Source organism: Triturus cristatus, chromosome 11 (assembly GCF_964204655.1).
Source record: "Triturus cristatus chromosome 11, aTriCri1.1, whole genome shotgun sequence".
Classification (NCBI taxonomy): Eukaryota; Metazoa; Chordata; class Amphibia; order Caudata; family Salamandridae; genus Triturus; species Triturus cristatus.
In genome coordinates, this window is record NC_140594.1 from 941,262,840 (window position 1) to 941,282,842 (window position 20,003).

Below are 20,003 nucleotides of genomic sequence, written 5' to 3' on the forward strand. Positions count from 1 at the left end.
GAGGATTGTATGGTGGCAATGATCCAGACAGCTTCACATGAACATGTAATATACAAGTTACAGGACCAAGTAGAAATATTTCAAAAAGTATGGACCCCCTTTCCCCGAGATTCCTGATTTTTTTTTAACTTATTGTCTTCCCTTCCTTTTTCTCTTTCTCCTTCCTCCTCTTTTTCCTCTCCCCCTTGCCTTTTCTCTTTACTTTTTCCCATCCAATACCTTTTACTTCAGAGAAAGGAGATGGTTTGCTTTTCCTTTCCCTTTCTTCTCATTTCACTATTTATTCTTCCGTTTTACTCATCTTTTTGCTCAATCTTCCCAAGTATTTATTCACCTATGTATATATCAATTTACTTAATAATTTCCATTACCTTGCACCATTTTAAGACACATTATAACACATTCATACATGCATTAATTTAGCAGTTCTAAATACATATTCTCGTTTCATAATTTATTCTAATTCTTTCCATGATTATAATCAATCTGATTTAGAATTTCCTAATATATTATGCACAATTCTTTTATTTCCATTATTAGATTTGTCATTTATTCTATTCCTATTTTCCCCTTCCTCTCTTTTCTTATATACAATGTATTCCTTTAGCCACTATTATATTATGTTTTATGTGTATGTTGCTAGACCTATGTTGGTCTATAATGTTATATTAGACTTCTATGCAGTTATATACCTTTTAATATCCAATAAAGAATTATGACCTAAAAAAAAAAAAAAAGAACCCTACCACCGGTGTGGATGGTAAAACTGGGGTTTCATGACACCCCTGACAGAGTTCCTGGGAACTTAAGACTTTACAAGACTGATTAGAAAGCAAGACAGATTGAGAAGCAAGACCCATACTCTTCTCCAGAAAGGAGACATAAGCATGGTTCCAACCACGTAGCTAATGCAAACAAGCATTTGCAATGCAATAGGTCTCGCATTTGCAAAAGTTTAAGCTATTGGCATTGTTCATGACAGTGCCTTTTTTAATCTATTTTATAAAACAAACACATAAATAAATGCCATTATCATTTACAAAGCCAATAGCTAGTGTTGCATTATTATTAGCAATGCCAACTGCTCACACTTTTATAATGCGAGACCTATTGCATTGCAAATGCTTGTTCCTGTTTACGTCCAGTTGCTCTTTTGTGCAAGTAGTGATTCTGGGAGAACGTGGCTGGGCAAGTTTCTCTCGTCCTCATTTCTGTGAGAATGCTGTAGAAACGCACGTTATTTGCCAGGGTTAATTGCTGGCGGGGCTGGGGAGTGAGCTGCAGGAAGCATTCACCCCAATAAAGTGAAGCCAAATATCAGAAATCCAAAGACTGGTTAAGGGGTCCCTCCTGGACAGATCTGCAATCAGTCTGCGTGTTTCAAACAGCAAAGTTCAACAACAGATGATGCTTTGCAACCGCAACAGAAGACATGAAGGGAATAAACACCTTGAAGCTTTAGAACGAGTTACTTAGGTGGAAAGAGCAGAGCAAATAAATTCCAGTACATTAAAAAATTGCAATTGAAACTTCACGGGGATATGCCTCTCACTTTGGGAAGGAAGTGAGTTTGTTTAAAAGAGCTCATTTGCCACAAAATCTTTGCGGGGTCACGAGTAAATCGCCTTTGGGATAACCAGATGTCTTTTTAAGTAGTCAATTTTACAGCAATGGCCTTTTATGTATGAATAAATTAGTTTTTGTTAATTATATCATGAGGCTTGCGTGGGTTTTAGTTGCAGTTTAAGTGCACACCGAGAAACTTGGAGCACGAAATGCGTGGCCCTACGTGAGTTTAGTTAGACGAAGGCTGCTGATGCTCAAGATGATTGTAACTGAGAAAGAAGGACGCGTGTGACAGGAGGCAATAGACTGCTGTAAAGTGAAAGCAAATTTGTGTGCGCGCTTGGCGGGGGCGGGGAAACGCATTCCAGGCGGGGGAGCGGACCCTTTGAAGTACAATGCCAAACGGATTGCATGGCGGCACGATGCACGTGATTGTGCGCGTGCTCGCCATGCAATCCACTTTTGGGAGCACTTTTAAATGCCCCTTAATAGAGTCTCTCATAGCAATTGCGTAAACGCAATAGCTACGCGAGACCTAAAAAAGACTTCATAAACTGGGAAAAGCCTGGTAATAAAGCACCACAAGAAGTTGTCAAACAGGAATAGTGTAGGCTACTCTGATGGTTAAATGGTGGGAAGGTAATAGTGGTCCCCCTATAATATACTTCTGACCCACTTGTGTATAGTGTTATATCATGTGTGATTTGCAGTAAAGTTAGTAACTGAATTTCCAACCAGTGCGGAGTATTCTGAAAGAAAGTAAATTACTTCAAAAGACTCACTACTGGCTCGAAACTACGTCACCAACTCAGGTTAGAGCTTCGTTGAGTTCTGAGACTGACTCCACATCACCTCCCCTGGTAAGCTCTGCTCAGCTTGCCTGCGGTACCCCGAGGCGCATGCCAAAGGGGTGCCTGGTGCTCAGTTTTGGCCCGACGAGAAGGTTAAGCCCCAGGACACCAGTGGTTGAGGGCTCTGATAAATACAACCACAGTTGAGTAACCCCAGACAGCCCTAAAACCCCTGAAAAGTCTCACAACAGTGCCCATACTCTTCCAAACTCTGAGGCTCCCCAAGTCCTGTAAACAGTGCCACTGGCATAGTGTGCTATTACCTGTGCTATTACGACATCACTGAAGCAATTTAAGCCACATCTGAATTAAAAAGGTATTCTTGGGTTGCCTGTACTTGGTGTAAACGCCGCCATTGGCATAAAGAGTAACCTACACTACAGCTAGGACTAAGGGTCTTCTGTCAGCCCACCCAAGCCATGCCTCCTCCCTCTCACTCAATGTTCATGGGTCACGCCAGCCACAACCCCCACTAACACGATTCCTACAGTGCCCGTTGCTACAGGGCAATCTGACACATGGGTGGATTGCCCAAGACCAACTAAAAGAAACGTTCCTGATATGCATAGGTTTACAGACACCCTATGGTGTAAAGTGTGATATCACTATTCCTACATTTAATCCGTTAGAAATAGTAGAAATTAAAAGTGTTCCTAAACACATTTCATTCAACCCCCCCCCGCCCCCATCAGAGTGAAGCTTGGATGGTGCCATTACTATGTCCTCCTTGCGTGCCCTGGCCACGCCTCCTGAAGCAGTGCCGATTCTCTTGTTACCTCTCGGAATTGTCCATCTTCCGTTCCAGGGCTACTCCTAATATATGTTTACTGCTCAGGTGTGCAGGCCAGCCTTCACTGCACCAAGGAATCAAATAGGCATGCCTGAGTTGAGCCACGGTAATGTGACGGGTCATTTCACGAAGGACATCAGCACATCTGATAGCGGTTCATCGGATTCACATTTTATGTTAAATTACCTCTGCTCTGGAACCGGAATACTCTGGATCTTATCCGAAGGCTGGTCACCCAACGACCCTAAACAGAGTTTGAATGCTTTCCAATAAGGAGCGTACTGGGCAGCATATCCTACACTGAATCTTTCTTGCATCTCAAAAGGTGTAATACCTAAATGAAACTAGATGCCAGGTATCTCCAGATACTTGGTATCTCCAGATGTGATGGGTACCGATCATTGTCCAAGCACTTACTATGTTCCAGTGCCTCACTTGGTGTTTGGACAAAACATTGAAGAAAACAAATGTGTGGACAAAATACTGTGTGAATATAGAGGACAAACATATCATGAAGGTAAGTTTCTATGGGAAAACAAAGCTTTACTATGCGCAACCATATTTATGTACTTTGATAGATACACCCCCCCCCCCCCCACACACAAGGTTCGTAGATGTGGAGTTAAAAATGCTAAATCTATAAATCCATACTTGCACTTACCTTCTTGATATTTTGGTCCTCACTATTTTTGACGCAATATTTTAACTTTGATATTTTGTAAAACCACCACCACACTTATGGATGCCATTTTTTAGAATTGAATGAGGTTTCAAAGTTGCGTGCATTAGGACAAGAGACGTGGACTAAATAAGAACTTTATTTGCAATTAGCTACGACGTAGTTATCAACTACAAATATCTTGTGTAAGTAAGTCAGTTAGACTCAAAACCAGAAAATGGTCGGAACAGGGGATGGGCGTTTCTGGTTATTTTGTATTAAGGTGGTGAGAAGCATATTTTTTCGTGCTGTCTCCGCTCTGAGATATTTTTCCTCAGTCTCATTGAGTAAGAGAACTGCTACTAGTCTTAACTATGTGAAATTTCACTAGGAAGGATTTGCCCAGCCATTATGCACCTTCCGCAGATACTAATGTCTGAAGCTAGAAGCCAACAGAGTCGACGGCAATACAGTACGTTTAGAAAATGTCTGCTAGCTGATCTCCAAGCTTGCACCCACTAACTGCGTAATCTTCAAGTACTACCACTAGTACTAACGAAGACTCTTACATACCCCTTTAAAAGGCGCCAGGGGTCCTCGCCTTTCTGAAACTTTATGCATCTCTTACATATACAACCATGCAGGTCTAGGAGCACCAAGGAGTTTCCAAACCACCGACAGTACTCCCACAGCTGCAATTTATAGTTGGTTGCATTGCACAACTGTAGGACAAGGTCTCAAGTATCAGAAGCAAGCGAAGTTCAGTGAAGAGAAGAATAGATTGTCCTAGAATTTTCTAGAGCTGTACATCTTCATTGGATGAGTGTGGAGGGGAAAAACAAATGCTCAAGAGAGCTGAAGTTACCAATGTAGTTCATCCACACCAATGAGATCTCAAAACATTATGGCCAAGTCCACTGGTTGCGTTGCCCGAAAACCACCAAACCCAATGACGAAAGTATGGCATTAACAGAGGCAGGGTTTTAGAACGGACTGGCACATCATGCAAAGTGAAGTCCAATGACTAAAACGCAACAGGTATTAAAATAATTTCTTTATTTCAAATGTTCAGTAAATGATACATCTTTTCGTACAAAAAAAACGTATTTCTAGGATCCTCCGTCATTCCATGAAAACAGATTTCTGGCAAAAAGTTGCTAGATAATTCTCTATATAAATATATAATCAGAATAGTTGAAAGATACATAGACATTTTAAAAGAACAAATAAAAAACACAAACACGTATATTAACAAAAAGGAAAACAAATTATGATTGTACACAATATTCAGACAAGGCCACAAAAATGGTGCTGCGCTTAAGCACGTACACCATACAGTGTTCACACTATGTGCCGTGCCCGCCCACAGAGTCATTACTGAGAGAGGCATTATTGCTTTATTACAGACCAGTGTGTGGATTCTAAATAAACATCCACTAGTAAATTGTGCATTTAAGGGAGGTAAAAAAAAAAAAAAAAAAAAAAAAGGGAAACATTATGGAATTAAAATAGATACACAACAAATCTCTTATCAAACCGAATAAATTGTCTAGTTGATAAAATCTGGTTACAACTGTCAGATAGAAATAGTTTACACTCATAGAAAATGATAAGAAGCTCCCATTTTAAGAGTGTTGCACCAGAGTTGATGGAGCTTTACAAGTGTTACATATATCCCTTGCCACTTAAACCAAACACGAAATCACCTAAAGGAGCAGTCTGGTACCACAGTGTACTCAAGCAAGAGACGGTATATCGTTTTTATAGGTCACATCCTCCAGTTCCAGAACAGAAAACTCTGTGCAAAGGGATTGTTACTTTACGAATGGCCTAACCTTCATGGACAAACATCACCCTTTAAAATCAAGAAAACAGAAAAACGTCTGGAAGATGCACATGGTTTTTATGCACATAAAGGACAGTGGTTGCTTCACGGGGCTGGAATATTCTGTCCTGATCATCCAGCTTACGTGGACCAACATGTCCACCATTTTGTTAATCTCAGCCACAGTTTGCAGAGTCTCACAGAACAATATATCACCTATTCACAGGGCCTCGAGTCTCACCTTCCATCTACTTCTAGCTAGTCAGTGTTAAATATATTTACTCCTCTGGATAGTAAAAGGGCCTTTCCCGCGTATCTAAAACATCAAGGCAAATTTATGGATATATTGGAATAAACCAAACCAACCTTAACCCCGAACTCTCAGACGTCCAGCCACCAAATTCTTGACTTACGAAAGACTTATTTTTGGGGGTGAAGTGGCATACCAATTCGTGAACATCCACCATTGAGCTGCAACATTCACATACCTATAGAAGGAAACAGTGGCCCCTTCACCCAGTGAAGAATGCAGCAAAGACTGGAGAAAGAACTGTGAAGAGGATGAAAGACCAGAGCCCTTGAATTCTGCACTCTGTACAAAACATATCACATCTAGGTGCACGCTCCTCTACATAAACTAATTCATCGTCACAGTAGGGAGACAGCATGACAGGTCTCTTGGTTTGACCAACACATAAAAGGGGGGTAACCCTTTGACAGTTTCATAAAGTAATAAAGTGCAATTTTTAAATAATTAGACCCCCTTTCTATCTCCCAAAACATCACAGAGATACACGCTGACTAGAGTCCTCTCCCAGATATCCAGCATACATGTATTTAAATTACCAAGGTCAAAACAATAAGCCCAGTGGCGGCTATGCCAAAGAACAGTATTGGTTTACCCTTGCATAAAAAGCTGCAGAACCTTTAATGCATCAATAAAGTTATTGCTTTACACACTGTTTACACACATGTATTTACTGCAAAAAGATGTGCTTCATATGTGCAAAACTGAACATCTTCTTCCTCAGGAGAATGCAAAGGTTGTTAATACCTCCCACGACCTCAAAAGCACCTTTTTGAAAATGTATAACTGAGCACCAGCCCTCAAAAGCCAACAGTCCTTCTAAAATGGCCAACTCCAGGGCAGAAACCGACACTAAGGGTCTGCTTATGAAAGTCGCCAATGAGATGAGCGTTTAGCAAGCAGTTTCTGGTAGTTTAAGCTACATTTCAATGGTTGTCATTGCAAGGTGCGACTTCCACAGCGCAATAAGGCACCTGTTGGTATACCTGGAATGGGAATGCTTCTCGTCCACAATTTTAAAGCAGATAGTGATGTACGATGGTTTTTCATTGAAAGTAATGCACATTTGCCCCGAAGAGGAGAAAAGCCACAGGGAAAGGGCAGATGTTTGAGTTCTGGCACAGTGGAAGAGTGTCTGCTGACAACTAAGCCAAAAAACATAACTTAGATATTCTTCATGTGTACCTAGACCGCACAGTACCAGCATAAAGTGGCAGATTTAGAATCAATAGCTGCCCATCGGCAGGAAGTTAATCTGAGTGGTCTCTTTTCGTGCACTGCTGTCTTCCAGCATTGACACGTGTTACTCTGTCAGTCACAAACGCACTGCACACACGGCGCTATTTGGTTAATAGAACTTGTTTATACCTAGCAGCATACAGGACATGTGCACTACAGGCTTAGAAGTTAAACTCCAATTTTACACACTATTCTACATTTATAGGTCTGCTGTAAAATGTAGATTTAAAGTGACAAAAATATAAGTTTTTCCTATAGCAGTTTGTTTTTAAGTTAATACTTTGAAAATTCTCTAACCTAGAGTCCTATTTTTGCAGCAAAAGCTTGCCGACCATAGTAGCAGAGCTTACATTTTCAGAGTGAAATTAAAAATGTGGTCAATGCTACGCACCCTTGAATGGCCCACCGTAGTCAGCCCAATTAGGTCAGTGTTTACAAGTCAGCGCCCTGACAAAATACGTAAGACACTGGGACTCGAGTACGGGTAGGATAACCTATACTCCGCCTTCATCTTCCCCAAGCAGCGCATTGCATTATGTAATCGAAAAAAAGGTAATCCAGCAAATACAAGAATAACAGAACATTCTTTGGTATGGGACTAGCATTTTGTGCGAGTTTTAAGGCAATTTGATTGCATTATGCCTACTCGACAGGCTGCAGCGGATGCACACCACATAACACTTACTGTAAAGTGCATGTTAGGATACAGTTTATAGACAGATGAGTGGACTGCTCACTGAAGCTCTGAAGGTAGTGTGGTGCTCTCCATACAGCAAGAGGCATATTTTCAATGGAAGGCCACATTCTTGATACTCCAGTGCCTATCAAGTCGTAAAAAACAAAACCCTTGGTGCATGATCATGGGAACCCACAGACAGCAGGGATGGAAACATTGTGTCCCTTTGCTTTTGGGGGAACTCAATTTGAATGAACTCCACCCGCAGGTCATAACAACCCCCTCCAGGATCTCAGTTACATGCAGTACCTGATCCTCTGTAGTGTAGAAGCATTTGCTTGTGAGAGGGGGGGTGGGGGGAAGCAATCGGTGAAAGTAAAGTTGGGGAGAGATATTAGGCAAGAGAGGTGTGTGTGTAATTAGAAGCCTTTCCTGGAGTGTCAGGGATTCCCATTTTAGCTTCTAGGCACAGTGTCTCTCACCAGCAGAAAGCAAATGGCCCACCCATCGAAAAGAAAGGCATTTATGGACAAATAACCGATATTTTGCAGGTAAAAAGGCCACCCGCACTCCCACTACCTCAACAAGCTCATAGTTAATGGTAGCATTTCAGGATGGATGTGTAGAACGACCAAAATAAAAAAAAGGGGGGGGGGGGGGGGGGGAGAGAAAGAGAACCCCCTTATGAAATAGAGATTAATTACTAAATGCAAATTTCTTGCAAGAATTTTAAAGAATGGATCTTCTGTGTGGATCAGCTCAATCCTTTCTTGCAAAAACAAACCATGAGAAGCATCAGTGATGAATAAGTCAACCATTTTTCAGCGAGTGAACATGCTCAATCGCAAAGTCACTGTACAGAGGCGATAAAGATCTTGTCCCCATGCCTTCCAGCTCTTAAAATATTTAAAGTGTACACAGAGGCCTAGGGCACAAAACACTAACGCACGAAAGGTCTACAAAGAAAGGTAATTATTAACCTGCTTCCAATGACCTGCAGAGTACACATAGCCTAAGTGTTTCCACGCACACCACAGAGGTCATGAGGACAATGTTGGTGCACACAGCTCCCGCATATCCAGAGTCTAAGGGACACCGCTGTTGGATCGACTTTGCCCGCTGGGGGTGAGGGAGTCGGGTTGGGGCTAGGACTGCTACACTTTCCCTGCTTTGCCAAGCTGTGTTAAATTGGCCAGGATGCTGGGGGTCTCCTCCATCACGCGCACCAACAGAATGTCGATGTAGTCCTCCAGTTCCTGCACCTGTGCCTCTTTCTTGCTGATGGTGTCCTTCTGTTTTAAGACCAGCTGGATCAGTTCGTCATGTGTGAGCTGTCCGTAGGGTGCTGCTGGGTCCGAGGGATTATACTTCTACAGGGAAGACAGGGCACAGATTAAAAGCCTAAAACGATCAAGGTTACATTTACTTCAACGTAGCAGTCATACAGCAGGCATCACACCTGGAGAAGCCACAACAGCAAGTTCGAAGGATATCAGTGGCCAGTCAACCATCCAAACTTGAATGTGTTCAGATCGTGGGCTAGCGAGGGCTCAGGTGTTCATAAATTGAGGTCTGACTCCACATAGCATTTGAGAACGAGACTAGTATATCTGGCATTTTTGTTTTCATTCCTTAGTTTTAATGGTGCTGCATACTTTTTTTGTCCTATAAGACTTGTCGAATGCAAAAAAAAATTGCACCTTCTAAAAAGGCTTGAACGGAGAAATTACCTTTTTGGGGCCTAGTACACTGAAAGACTAGGAAGACTAGGGCAGAGAGGGTCACATGCTAAGCAGAGCTGTCATAATTCTTATGACCAGAAGGAAAGTAATTCTGGGAGTGAATGTTTAAAGACTAACCCAAAGAAGCAGCCACTTGAAGAGGTTTTAAAGTCTCACAAGAAACCCTTTATCTCGAAGTGAATTTAACCGGTGCAAGGTCTCCTTGATAGTGAAAGGATAGAGATAAAACCACACACACACACACACACTCCTTTTTCCTACTGTCTTTTTTTCCTTTTTAGATGTTCTTAAATTTTTTTTTAGACCTTTCAACCAACCCAATGTACTTATGATGTAACATGTACTGTATTTGTAAATTATTTTAGGTAATCATACGATAAAGAATTACACACACATATATACACACACTCAGCACAAAGGCAAACAGAGTACAAGGTGGTATAGTGAGAATGAATTCATCTACAATATGTACACAATTCAGACAATTTACAACAAAGTACGTGATGTCAATGTATTGTAGGTCTTGTGTGCTCACTCCCAGCAGGCCAGCCGAGAAATAGTTGGCAGAGATTTAAATCCCCGCACCCGCCCTCCAATTCCTTCAGTGCCGGGAACCTGGCTAGGGACGACAAAGACCAGATCGTTTCCCCGAGTTGAGATGTTCCCATCTAGTTTTATTCAACACCTACATTCACGAGTGGTCAATGCTTTTGCGGACCCTCACCTCTTTCAACCGGAAAAGGTCCTTTTGCTCACTAGCTCAGCTGCTGCTCTACAGACAGGCCACCAACTTACCTTGACGTCGTGGAATATTTGATCTTGGTTTTTCATGGGCGTCCCGAAGTTCTGAGCTTTCACCTGGTTGGAGCTCATGGGTTTCACAGGATGCGTTCTGAAACACAATAGAAAACAAAAAGTGTAAGCATCAAAGAAAGCCATTGCTCCCACAAAGTAGTACAGTACACATGGCAGGGGCCCCATCCTCTAGAACAGAGATGCGTAGCATCAGGTGGTAAAGGGAGGTAGCAGCAACAAATTTGACTCAATAGGGAAAATTATTCATAGCCTTCCCATTCTTGCCATGCCAAGGGTTAATCGGACAGCCGTTTGCCGGTGAAATCATATTTGGCTTCTACTATTGCTTTGGAGTGCCGATACTGGACTAAGGAGGTTGGTTTGCACCACAGCAGCAGCCTTCCAGAATTAGGACTCTGCTACCTTTTCATATTCCTGATTTTCAACCTCCCAGTGACACATCTATGCAATACAATAAAAAGCACTATGTGCTATGGAAACGGTCTTGCAAAAAGTGAATCAATGAAGTAATCCAAGGCACAAGAATTACTCATAACCCAAATAGTGCAAACTGTGAATGTTATTAAGAACTTGAAAAATGCTAAACTAACTGAAACAAAACAAGTGTAAATGGAACATAGAAGGAAACAGACTAGTGGAAATTATTGAAAAGGGCACGCGGCATCCTTTTCAGCCAAAAAGATTAGAGCGCGGGTTTCGAATTTTACAAAGAACAAGATCACAGTTAATACTTATACCCCCCGTCCACCCCCAGCTAATGCCCTCCTTTCTACCCTGCCCCCTAAGGAGGACCGCAGGCAGCGGCAGCAGCTGGCAATCGGCAGCAGAACTGGGAATGTGGTCTTGAAGGGAAAGACTGTCAGAATTATAAATATCAGATCCTGCTGTACCTAGTTGGTGTGAATCGACCACAGAGTATTCAAGTGTGGCTTAGTTTAGTTAGTTAATGTATACAGCAATTTAAAGTAGAACATCATGTGAAGAAGCAGTTTTTTTGTACTAAAACATTTTTTTTTTTAAAAAGCCTGTTGCAGTGAAGAAAAAGTATAATGCGCGATTATTCAGTGTACATTTTGGATGCAAAATATTCCCTCATGCATTGTTTTGTAGTCAATCCACAGAAAGTAGAAAAATACACCAAACAGCCACAAAGCACGACCAGACCCAGAGACTCCTCTGGGGTAAGCCAAGGCCTGCACTCTGTACATTTTAAATAATTGGAAGCAATAGGTCAGCAGACAACTGAGCCTTAAAACCGGACCTAACAACCCACATAAAACCATCAGAATGTCAAGAAAGCAAAGATCGCATGTACTCCAAGAATGAAAAGGAAATAAAATCGAAAATGGAAAGACCGAGGGATACAGAGGAAAATGTTTTTAAAAGTTGAGAAACTCCTGCACCATTTTCCAGGACCACCTTTTACTCATGACCATCTAAAGCGGTTAAAGTTTGTGAAATGAGTACTTTCCACCATTGGTTGCGGTAGCAACATCTAGTTCTACTTGAGAGGCTCCATACATCTTGCATTCATAGACCGCTCCTCTGCATTGGATTTGGTCAATAGGAGAAAGCTGTGGGCCTGTATGAACAGGATGGGGATTGAACCAGGTTTCATTGGGCTCCTACAAAGAACGCACTGGGACACCAACATCAGAGTCTGATTTGGTGATAATGGGGAACTTACAGCAGCAGGTCACACTTATGGGTGAGACAAGGGTGTGTCTTGGCCCCTCTCTTAGTAGGATACACAAAGGAATATAGACTCTAGAGAGTGACAAGATAAATCGTTTTAAGAATGTGTTTATTACAGTGTGTGATGTAATTTAATGTTTACAGCACTAAGTTTAAATTTTTTTGTGTATAATATGTTTTGAGTTTGTTTAAATAGCACCACAAAGTGTATAAGCTATACGTGTGTTTTATATATTGAAGAGAGGTGAAAGTCTATATGAAGTGATTCTCTTTTGAAAATAAGTGTTGAAAAAGAAAAATTAAAAATTGAAGCTCAGTCAATAAAAAGGACTAGTGAGGAAAAGAAACACTGATTAATGGTGTCAGAGGCATGTTTGTTTATAATGTTATTATACTGATTCTGGCCTCTGAATTCCTAAATTGAATCAATCCCCTGTGTTATATACTCGATCTTAAAACAAGCGTACAAAAATCTTTTGTAAGGAGCTTAGTCCCTAGAAACGTAAAAACGACAATCGTCTTGGGAGGACAGAAATCCATAGAGTGAAGCGTTTTAATTATCTGGGGTTTTCTTTTGATCAAAACCTAAACTGACAGAGCCTACATCAACCCAGGGCTGCTCATACTCAGAGATATGAAGGAGATGTTCTCATATGCGAGAAGGCTGGGCTAAAAACTGATCAAAAGAAAGGTAGATTTATCGGAGTGAATGTATTTCTGCCTCAACTGATGGCACAGGGGTCGGGGGATATAAAGGTCCTGGACGAATTCCGCAGGTAGAAACAAGATTGTTCGTAGGTTACTGGCAGTTCCCAAATCATGCCCAGTCTTTATGTGCCTAGTAGAGTGGGGCTCAACACCTGTAGGTGGCCGGAGAAGGCTGGCACCACTACTCTTGTGGCTGAGGATTTGGGGGAACCCTAAAGCCCAAGTATTGGAAGACTGTCTTTCTCTGGACAACGCTCTCAACATACCCTGAATCAGACTTTTTTTTTTAAAAAGAATTCCTAGAGTTTGGCCTGCAGGAGTATGCCGAAAACCCAACAAGCATGGATTTCTGGGCTATCTCCAGGGTAAAGAAGGCATTTTGGTATAAGAAAGGCCACGCCCACTAGGTGGCCTTTGATAATCTGCTTGCAAGCCGCCCTTCAAATCCAAACAATTTTACACAGGGGTGTGAGCTTTATCTCGGTTTCTGAATGGGAAAATCAGGTTTTATTTAACAAGAATATGATTTAGTCTATTGCACCAGATAGTTGATTTTCCTACGATTTTCCTACGAATATAGTCTAGGTAGAACCACTGCCTAGATGTCAGTGCAATAATACCGCACATTGCACTTTATTGTATTTTCCACTCAGTATGCTCATGCTAGGAAGCAATTTCTGTGCTATTTTTTTCTACTTTATATGAACTCCCTTTAGGAGGCTTTTGAGTGATTGCAAAAGCTGGAGAATGAGAATATTTGCAGGGCAGCGGGACATTTTATCCGCTTTTCACTGGAGGTTAGAAACAAATATGGCTCCACATAACTACCCCACCCTTATCATATTTGTATGCTAGGATCTAATTTAATTTTTAACTTTTCAATCTGTAGTCTGAGACCCATCGGCCCTTTTGATATGTTTTATGCATCTTATCATTGGTATGTACCCTATGTAGTGTTTTCCTTGTTCCTAGATGTGTCTTGAACCTTGACATGCTACTCAATGAATGATTTATTTATTATTTTTTTTAAATCAGCTTAACTTTTATGGCTGCAATTGGCCGAATAAAGTTTTTGTGACTGACTGAGTTCTGTTGAATGAAAGAGACCTCATGTTGCATGAGAGCGCAGGCTTAAATGGAGTTGCCATTACACTAAACGTCAAGGTAGAGCACTACACCTAACAGAAGTACATTCCATCCGAAGCCTAAATAGAGATTCTGAATTAGTGGAACTCTGACAAGAAAAGCCAAATTAGGTCTAAAGTAACTGAATTCAAGAGCCACAAATAAATTAAAGAATTGGCTGGACTGTTCCAAGTAGATGATTCTAAAAGATAGAGAAAACGCAACTAATTTGCATCAAAATATATGCACAACGTTTTTTAATCAAATAAATGCGCTAGAGGGCAAATTACTGGTTGTTATTATTGCCTGGAAAGGGGGCAGGACTGGGAAAGGGACAGTTCAGAAAGACCAAATGAGTTATAAGAATGGTTAAAATACTTAACAGCAAAGAAAAAATGGTTCTGGAATGAAACAATTAGCTTCACATTTAGCAGATAAATGTGCAACGGGCCAGAGGGGAAAAAGTCAGAAAACTTAAATGCGCACCGATACCTTACATAAATAATGATAAAATGAACAAAAAAGTGAAAATGAGGCCTAAGAAAAGCAGAAGAAAATATATTTTAAAAAAAACTCTGTAGAACTTCCTTGTGAAAACTAAGTTCTCTGTGAGGTGCCTTTTAGAGCCTTCAAGGACAATATACATGGAAGCTACAAAGGCCCAGGAAAAGTTATTAAAAAATCCGGAGAACAAGGGAATGAAAGCACAGAACTCTTTCTGCTGGGATTACTTTGAATTCAACCACTATCCACATATCCTCCACAACTTCAACACAGAATGTCAGACTTCAAGAACGCGGTTGGAATATTTCAACATCTTACATGCCCTTACACTCCTATTCCAGCTTTCTGTAGAACTACCTCCTCCCATAAAGCCAAGCTTCTATAAACCCTTCAACAAAACACATTTACAGGATATCATTTGTTTTAATAACATTTTAATTAGCAGTACTGTTGGTAGTAGAGCTATTTGGTGTGCGCAGTTGCGAGGCATTTTCTCTGGACCAGTCATCGGGAGAGCAGTTTCCATGATGGAAGTTTGCCACTGGCGTCCAAGAAAGTTTGGTACTATTTTGCGCCGACTAGACAATGGTCCATATAAGACTCTACAGGTGGCAAGGCCGAGCAGCCAAGGTTTACTCCAGCACCCAGGTGGCTGGGAACCTACCAAAGCTTGCAGAAACCCACTTCCCACAGCACCCGCCCCGTTCCCTCCAGAAAATCCACCCAAGAGTGAACTGAAATTAGTAGACCACTGGGAAACGGTCTCTGGTAAACGAGAACCGAGTTGAAAGTCCTGCAAAATCAAGGTTTTAAATTTCCAGTTAATTAGACCACCAAGGGTCTAGGTGTCGATTATGAGTTAGACCCCCAACTAAGTCATGGTGGAAAACAGTTACTTTTGCAACTGGTTAATATAGCAACTGCTCTTTATAATGGAAGGGGTTAAGCTATGGGCATATTTCACACTCAGTGGAGCCATGTTCTCCGATGCTAGGACAATTAAAAAAATTAATAAACTGGGAACCCAGGTTGGTGTACAGTGCATGTAGGGGGGCACAAATGGCAGGCCGCATAAAGTCAGATAGGCACAGAATGGCATAGCTCGTTGTGCAGATGTTTATCCTTAACCAAGTTAACGGTTTCAAATCTTGTATCATTGCTCTCACAAACCTCAACGAGTCAGAGGAATTTAACAATTCATTAATGGTTTACAGCGGCACTGCTCCCCCCAGGATGGCAAACTGAGAATTCTCCCCTCCTTTCTCCATAGTTTTGTAGTGTGGTTTGTATGCCAGAATTTCAATAACTAAAAGATTTGACAAATACTGTGACGCAAATAGGTTTTACAAAAATGTTGCAACACTCAGTGTCGAATTTCTATTATTAACTCCACAAGGACGATTTATTTGTTTAGGGAACAATATTTTTGCTAGATAATACTTAGGACACGATATTCTGGGCCCATACGGTCGCTTTATTCGGACAAGAGTGGGCAAAAAAAGAAAAAGGGGAAAATTAAATAAATTCTGCACAAGTGATTGTTGCAATAGGGGGTCAGGAAGCACATTAATCATCACACCATTGAAGATGCTTTAATGTGGAACTATGTTTTCACGCGAGGCCACAGAATTGCAAATATGGCACAGGGGCTTTCTATTGTGGAATGACATACCCATAGTCTTTCACACAGTAAGTGTCCCTAAGACAAATGGTATTGCTAGTCCCAAACATGCCTCTCACTTATGTCTCCAACATCTACACACCATATGTAAATCAAACTTGTGCTGGAGAACACAACTTTTTCAAACTCGGGAAGTCTTGATTAAAAGGTGCTGCCCTGCCATATGCAATCATGCTGGAAAAAATAGGCAAGATCCGTAGTGACAGTAGCTTGCAAGATCTCTCACCTGAGCTTGGCTGGCACACTTGCACTCGGAGGAGTCTGAATTGGAGGTGTCTCAGAGGGTGAAACCCAGGCCCGTAGAAGCTTCTTCTTGCCAGTGCTCTCGGCTCTATCAAAGCCATCTGTTGGTGGACGTGTCGGAGAGTCTGTCTCCTTAGCACTGGAGGGATTAGATGGCAGGGAGATGGAAGAATGAGATGCAAGAAAAGAAGGAGACAGGGAGCCACTAGGATTAGAGGAGTCAGCCATCTGGGGAGAATTCTTAATTTCTCTATTACGTACACCATGGCGCCTGCTACCTTCCTGCATGGAATCATACCCATATTCTTCCTGGTTTGGAAAATCTACCTCTTTACTACTTTCCACAGATAAATCTGAACTCTGGGGTTTGTGGGCATTTACAGAATCTTTATGCATTTCCAGTTCATGTTCAAGAGTATCCTTTTCCAGCTGTGGGGTCAGTCTCTCTTCAATAGCTAGTTGAGCGGAAAAAAACTCATTTTGGTCCCCACATTCGTCAGTTCTGGCCCCGTGTTTACCTTTGGAAGGATCTGGGACAGAGGACTTGACCTGGCTATGTGAAGATTCCTCATCAGACATCACTTCGGGGTTCTCAGGGATAACAGGCAACTCATCAAGCCTGAACTTCAAATCCCCCAAAACTGGAGAAGCCATTTTCATTTCTGAACTGGACAAATCCTCTTCAAAGCTCAATACATCTGTAACTGTGTTTTCATGATTTTTTTGCGATGACTGGGTAGTACTTGGGGTGGGCACCCAATATGTTGAAGTAGACTCCAGATTATTTTTGTTCTGTTTTGCAGCGCTTCTTGGTGCTGGCTTTGGTGGGGCACTTGCTAGAGGGAGGTCTACATTAGAGTTTTCCTGAGTAGCTCCTTTTGGTAGCATGATTTGTGCTCTTGGCTTTGGCCTTGGGGCAATTTCGCCTAGGTCTTCATTTCTCACTGACTGTTCAGGCGCCAGTGTGACAGACAGCCCAGTCTTTGCATCCTTCAAGGTTCTGTCTTCTGCAAGAGGGATGGGTTTCAGGATTTCTCTCAGTGGAGCTTGATGCGAATCCATGTGACTTTGAACATGTGTGGGAACGTCAGCCTTGGATTCATTTGTGGCTATGCTGTTACCAACATTTCTAGCCTTTAAAGGCATCTCCCTTTCCCTGTCAAACACATTCTCTCCGACTTCACCACCTACCAGCGCTTCCTCTAAATTGCGCTGTTGTACACTTTCCTTTAATGAAGCAGTTTGTGGGCGGTTTGTCCTATCACTACCAAAGATAAATTCCTGCCTTTCTTCTTGCAGCGCATTTGTTTTTGAGGCAGATACCTCAAGTTCAAGGCGCCCTACACTCTCCAACTGATCAGCCATGGGTCCTGTCTTTTTGCCTTTAAGTTGATCAAGAAGGGACTTGACAGAGCTCTTATTGCTAGCGGTTTTATCATTTAAAGGAGCAACTGCCTGTACCTCCTTTGTCTCAAAGGCCCTTCTTGGTGAAGTGGTGAACTGCTCAGAAGTCGGTATGAATTCACCCTCAGATGCTGGTCTGGGTAAATGAGATCTAGTCTCTGGTGTTATCAGGGGCTCTGGTGGGGAAGGCGAGCTTGAGGCAGAAGGAAGTGAAAGCAAAGCATTTTGAACAGTGAGTGGAGAATTCAGATTAGGTTTCTCAGTATTAGGTGAACTATGTCTTGCCGACACCACAGGGACAGAAGCAAAAAGATTCTCTTGGCCAATCGAAAGTAGTGCAGAGGGAGAGCGAGAGGGAACAGTCACAGAGGAAGAAGTAAGGATGGCTTTGGTTTCAGCCCCCGAAGACACGTCCAGTCTGTAGAAAAAGGACAAAATAAAAGATCTGCAGATCAGTCACCTGGCAGACGTGATCAAACGCCTTCACATACAGAACGCAGTCGGTGGCAGGGCGTGTCCAAAGTTCACTGTATTCATGTAAATATGAGCAGTGAGTCACAAGGCTACAACCCAAGAATGATAATGAGCCTAGCCACTTCCCACAGAACAAAACAGGAACATACACCACGTAATGGTGCTTTATTCTCTTCCTGGTGTCCACAGACAAGGTAGACACACATCACCAGCTAATCAGACTACATGAGAAGGCAAACACTGCAACAATACCGACCAAAAATACACTTGTCTGTAGCCTTTTCTCCTATTAGGCACAACAGGACAGAAATATCAATCAAGTAACCTCCCGAAACACAAATAAATGACTTATTGTCGTCTTAACTAAGGTGGCTTCTATAGAAGGTAGAAAAATACAATAAATTGGCACTGGAGAAGCTGCTTTTGTCGAGAAGCCCATGGAACAGCCTTTTCTGCATTGTGTGGAACACAAGACGATTGGGGAGAAGGTCTCATTAGAAAATGCATATGTATATTATAAACACATGCCACCAAATTGCCAAAAGGAAGAGTTCTTAAATACACAAGGCCTTTCTTGCACATTTAGGTGGCCTAATTGTAATAAACACAGGTGCCTCTGATCCCAAACGAGGAAACTAAAGAAAAAGGGTACTAATACAATAGAGCAGTAAAGGGATGGCACATCTTAATATAAAGGCTACATTATTCAGTAAAGAATAATGCTGCAATGGGGCAACAACCAATTGGAGCACCAAAAATAAAACAAATTTAAATCTATTGCTTCAAAAAGCGCTTAAGGATTCGGTGAAAATAGAAAATAAATAACCTTAACAGATCAGTTCAATATATTGAGACTCTATATAGTGATCGGATGGTTGTAAGGAAAATAAAGTACATTATTCAATAAGAGAAACCAAGATGTATAATACATTCTATGTGTCCGAGTACTTTTATTGCACAAGTCACCTAGTTTAAAGGAGAAAAAAAAACTATAATTCGCAGGGATCCATGAAATACCGAAAATAATTTACAGTTCCATGTTAAATATCGGTTTCATCATAACAGCTCCCAAACCACTCTTCAGAGCTTTACCATGGTTGTTGCTTCTGGGGTTATGCAGCAAGGTTATCTAAATTAAGCATCAAAAACATCAAATAATGCGGCATATTCTCTGCAAGTATTATTTTTCTTTCGATCTAGATTAAAAACAATATTTTACTGAAATCTTAAACTATCCCTATTAGTGCAGTAAACACTACGACCACAGTATAAATCCATTGGCCCTCAGTTTCCATTAATTTATTAACAATTTATTCCTAGAAAAAGGTTATTAAAAAAAAAAACGAACTGAAACATTCTAGTTTTGCTCCGGGCCCACTGTTAGTTGCACTTCAAAGAAAAAAATGTATTCACAGTAAAACCCCAATGTAAACAAGTAATATAAAAATACGCAATATGAAATATGGTCTTCTACTGCCATCCTGGCGCTCTGGTGGCATTCACCAAATAGTCTGTCCGCTTCAAGGTTAAGAATTTCACCTTACCCCCTCTTTGACAACATTGTACCACATGGGGGTGTGGTGGGGAATCCCATTTCATCTATTTAATTTCAGCTCTAGCAAATTTTAAATAGTAACATTTTTTAGGTCTCGCCTGACCAGCGCTTTAGCGCTGGCTCTGGCGAGACTTATAGTAAGCG

At 41.5% G+C, this 20,003-nt stretch overlaps 1 protein-coding gene across 1 annotated transcript in view; it reads right to left on the bottom strand.

Annotated features, from left to right (window-relative positions):
* Nucleotides 1–4,904: 4,904 nt before the first annotated feature.
* Nucleotides 4,905–20,003, bottom strand: part of RAB11FIP1 (RAB11 family interacting protein 1) — a 69,965-nt gene continuing 54,866 nt past the window's right edge. Inside the window, exons 4-6 of the mRNA XM_085634948.1 lie at nucleotides 16,410–18,248; nucleotides 10,450–10,546; nucleotides 4,905–9,282 (exon numbers count right to left, since the gene is read on the bottom strand). Coding sequence (XP_085491074.1) covers nucleotides 9,067–9,282; nucleotides 10,450–10,546; nucleotides 16,410–18,248 — 2,152 coding nt within the window. The 3' untranslated portion in view covers nucleotides 4,905–9,066. The remainder of the gene's footprint in view (nucleotides 9,283–10,449; nucleotides 10,547–16,409; nucleotides 18,249–20,003) is intronic.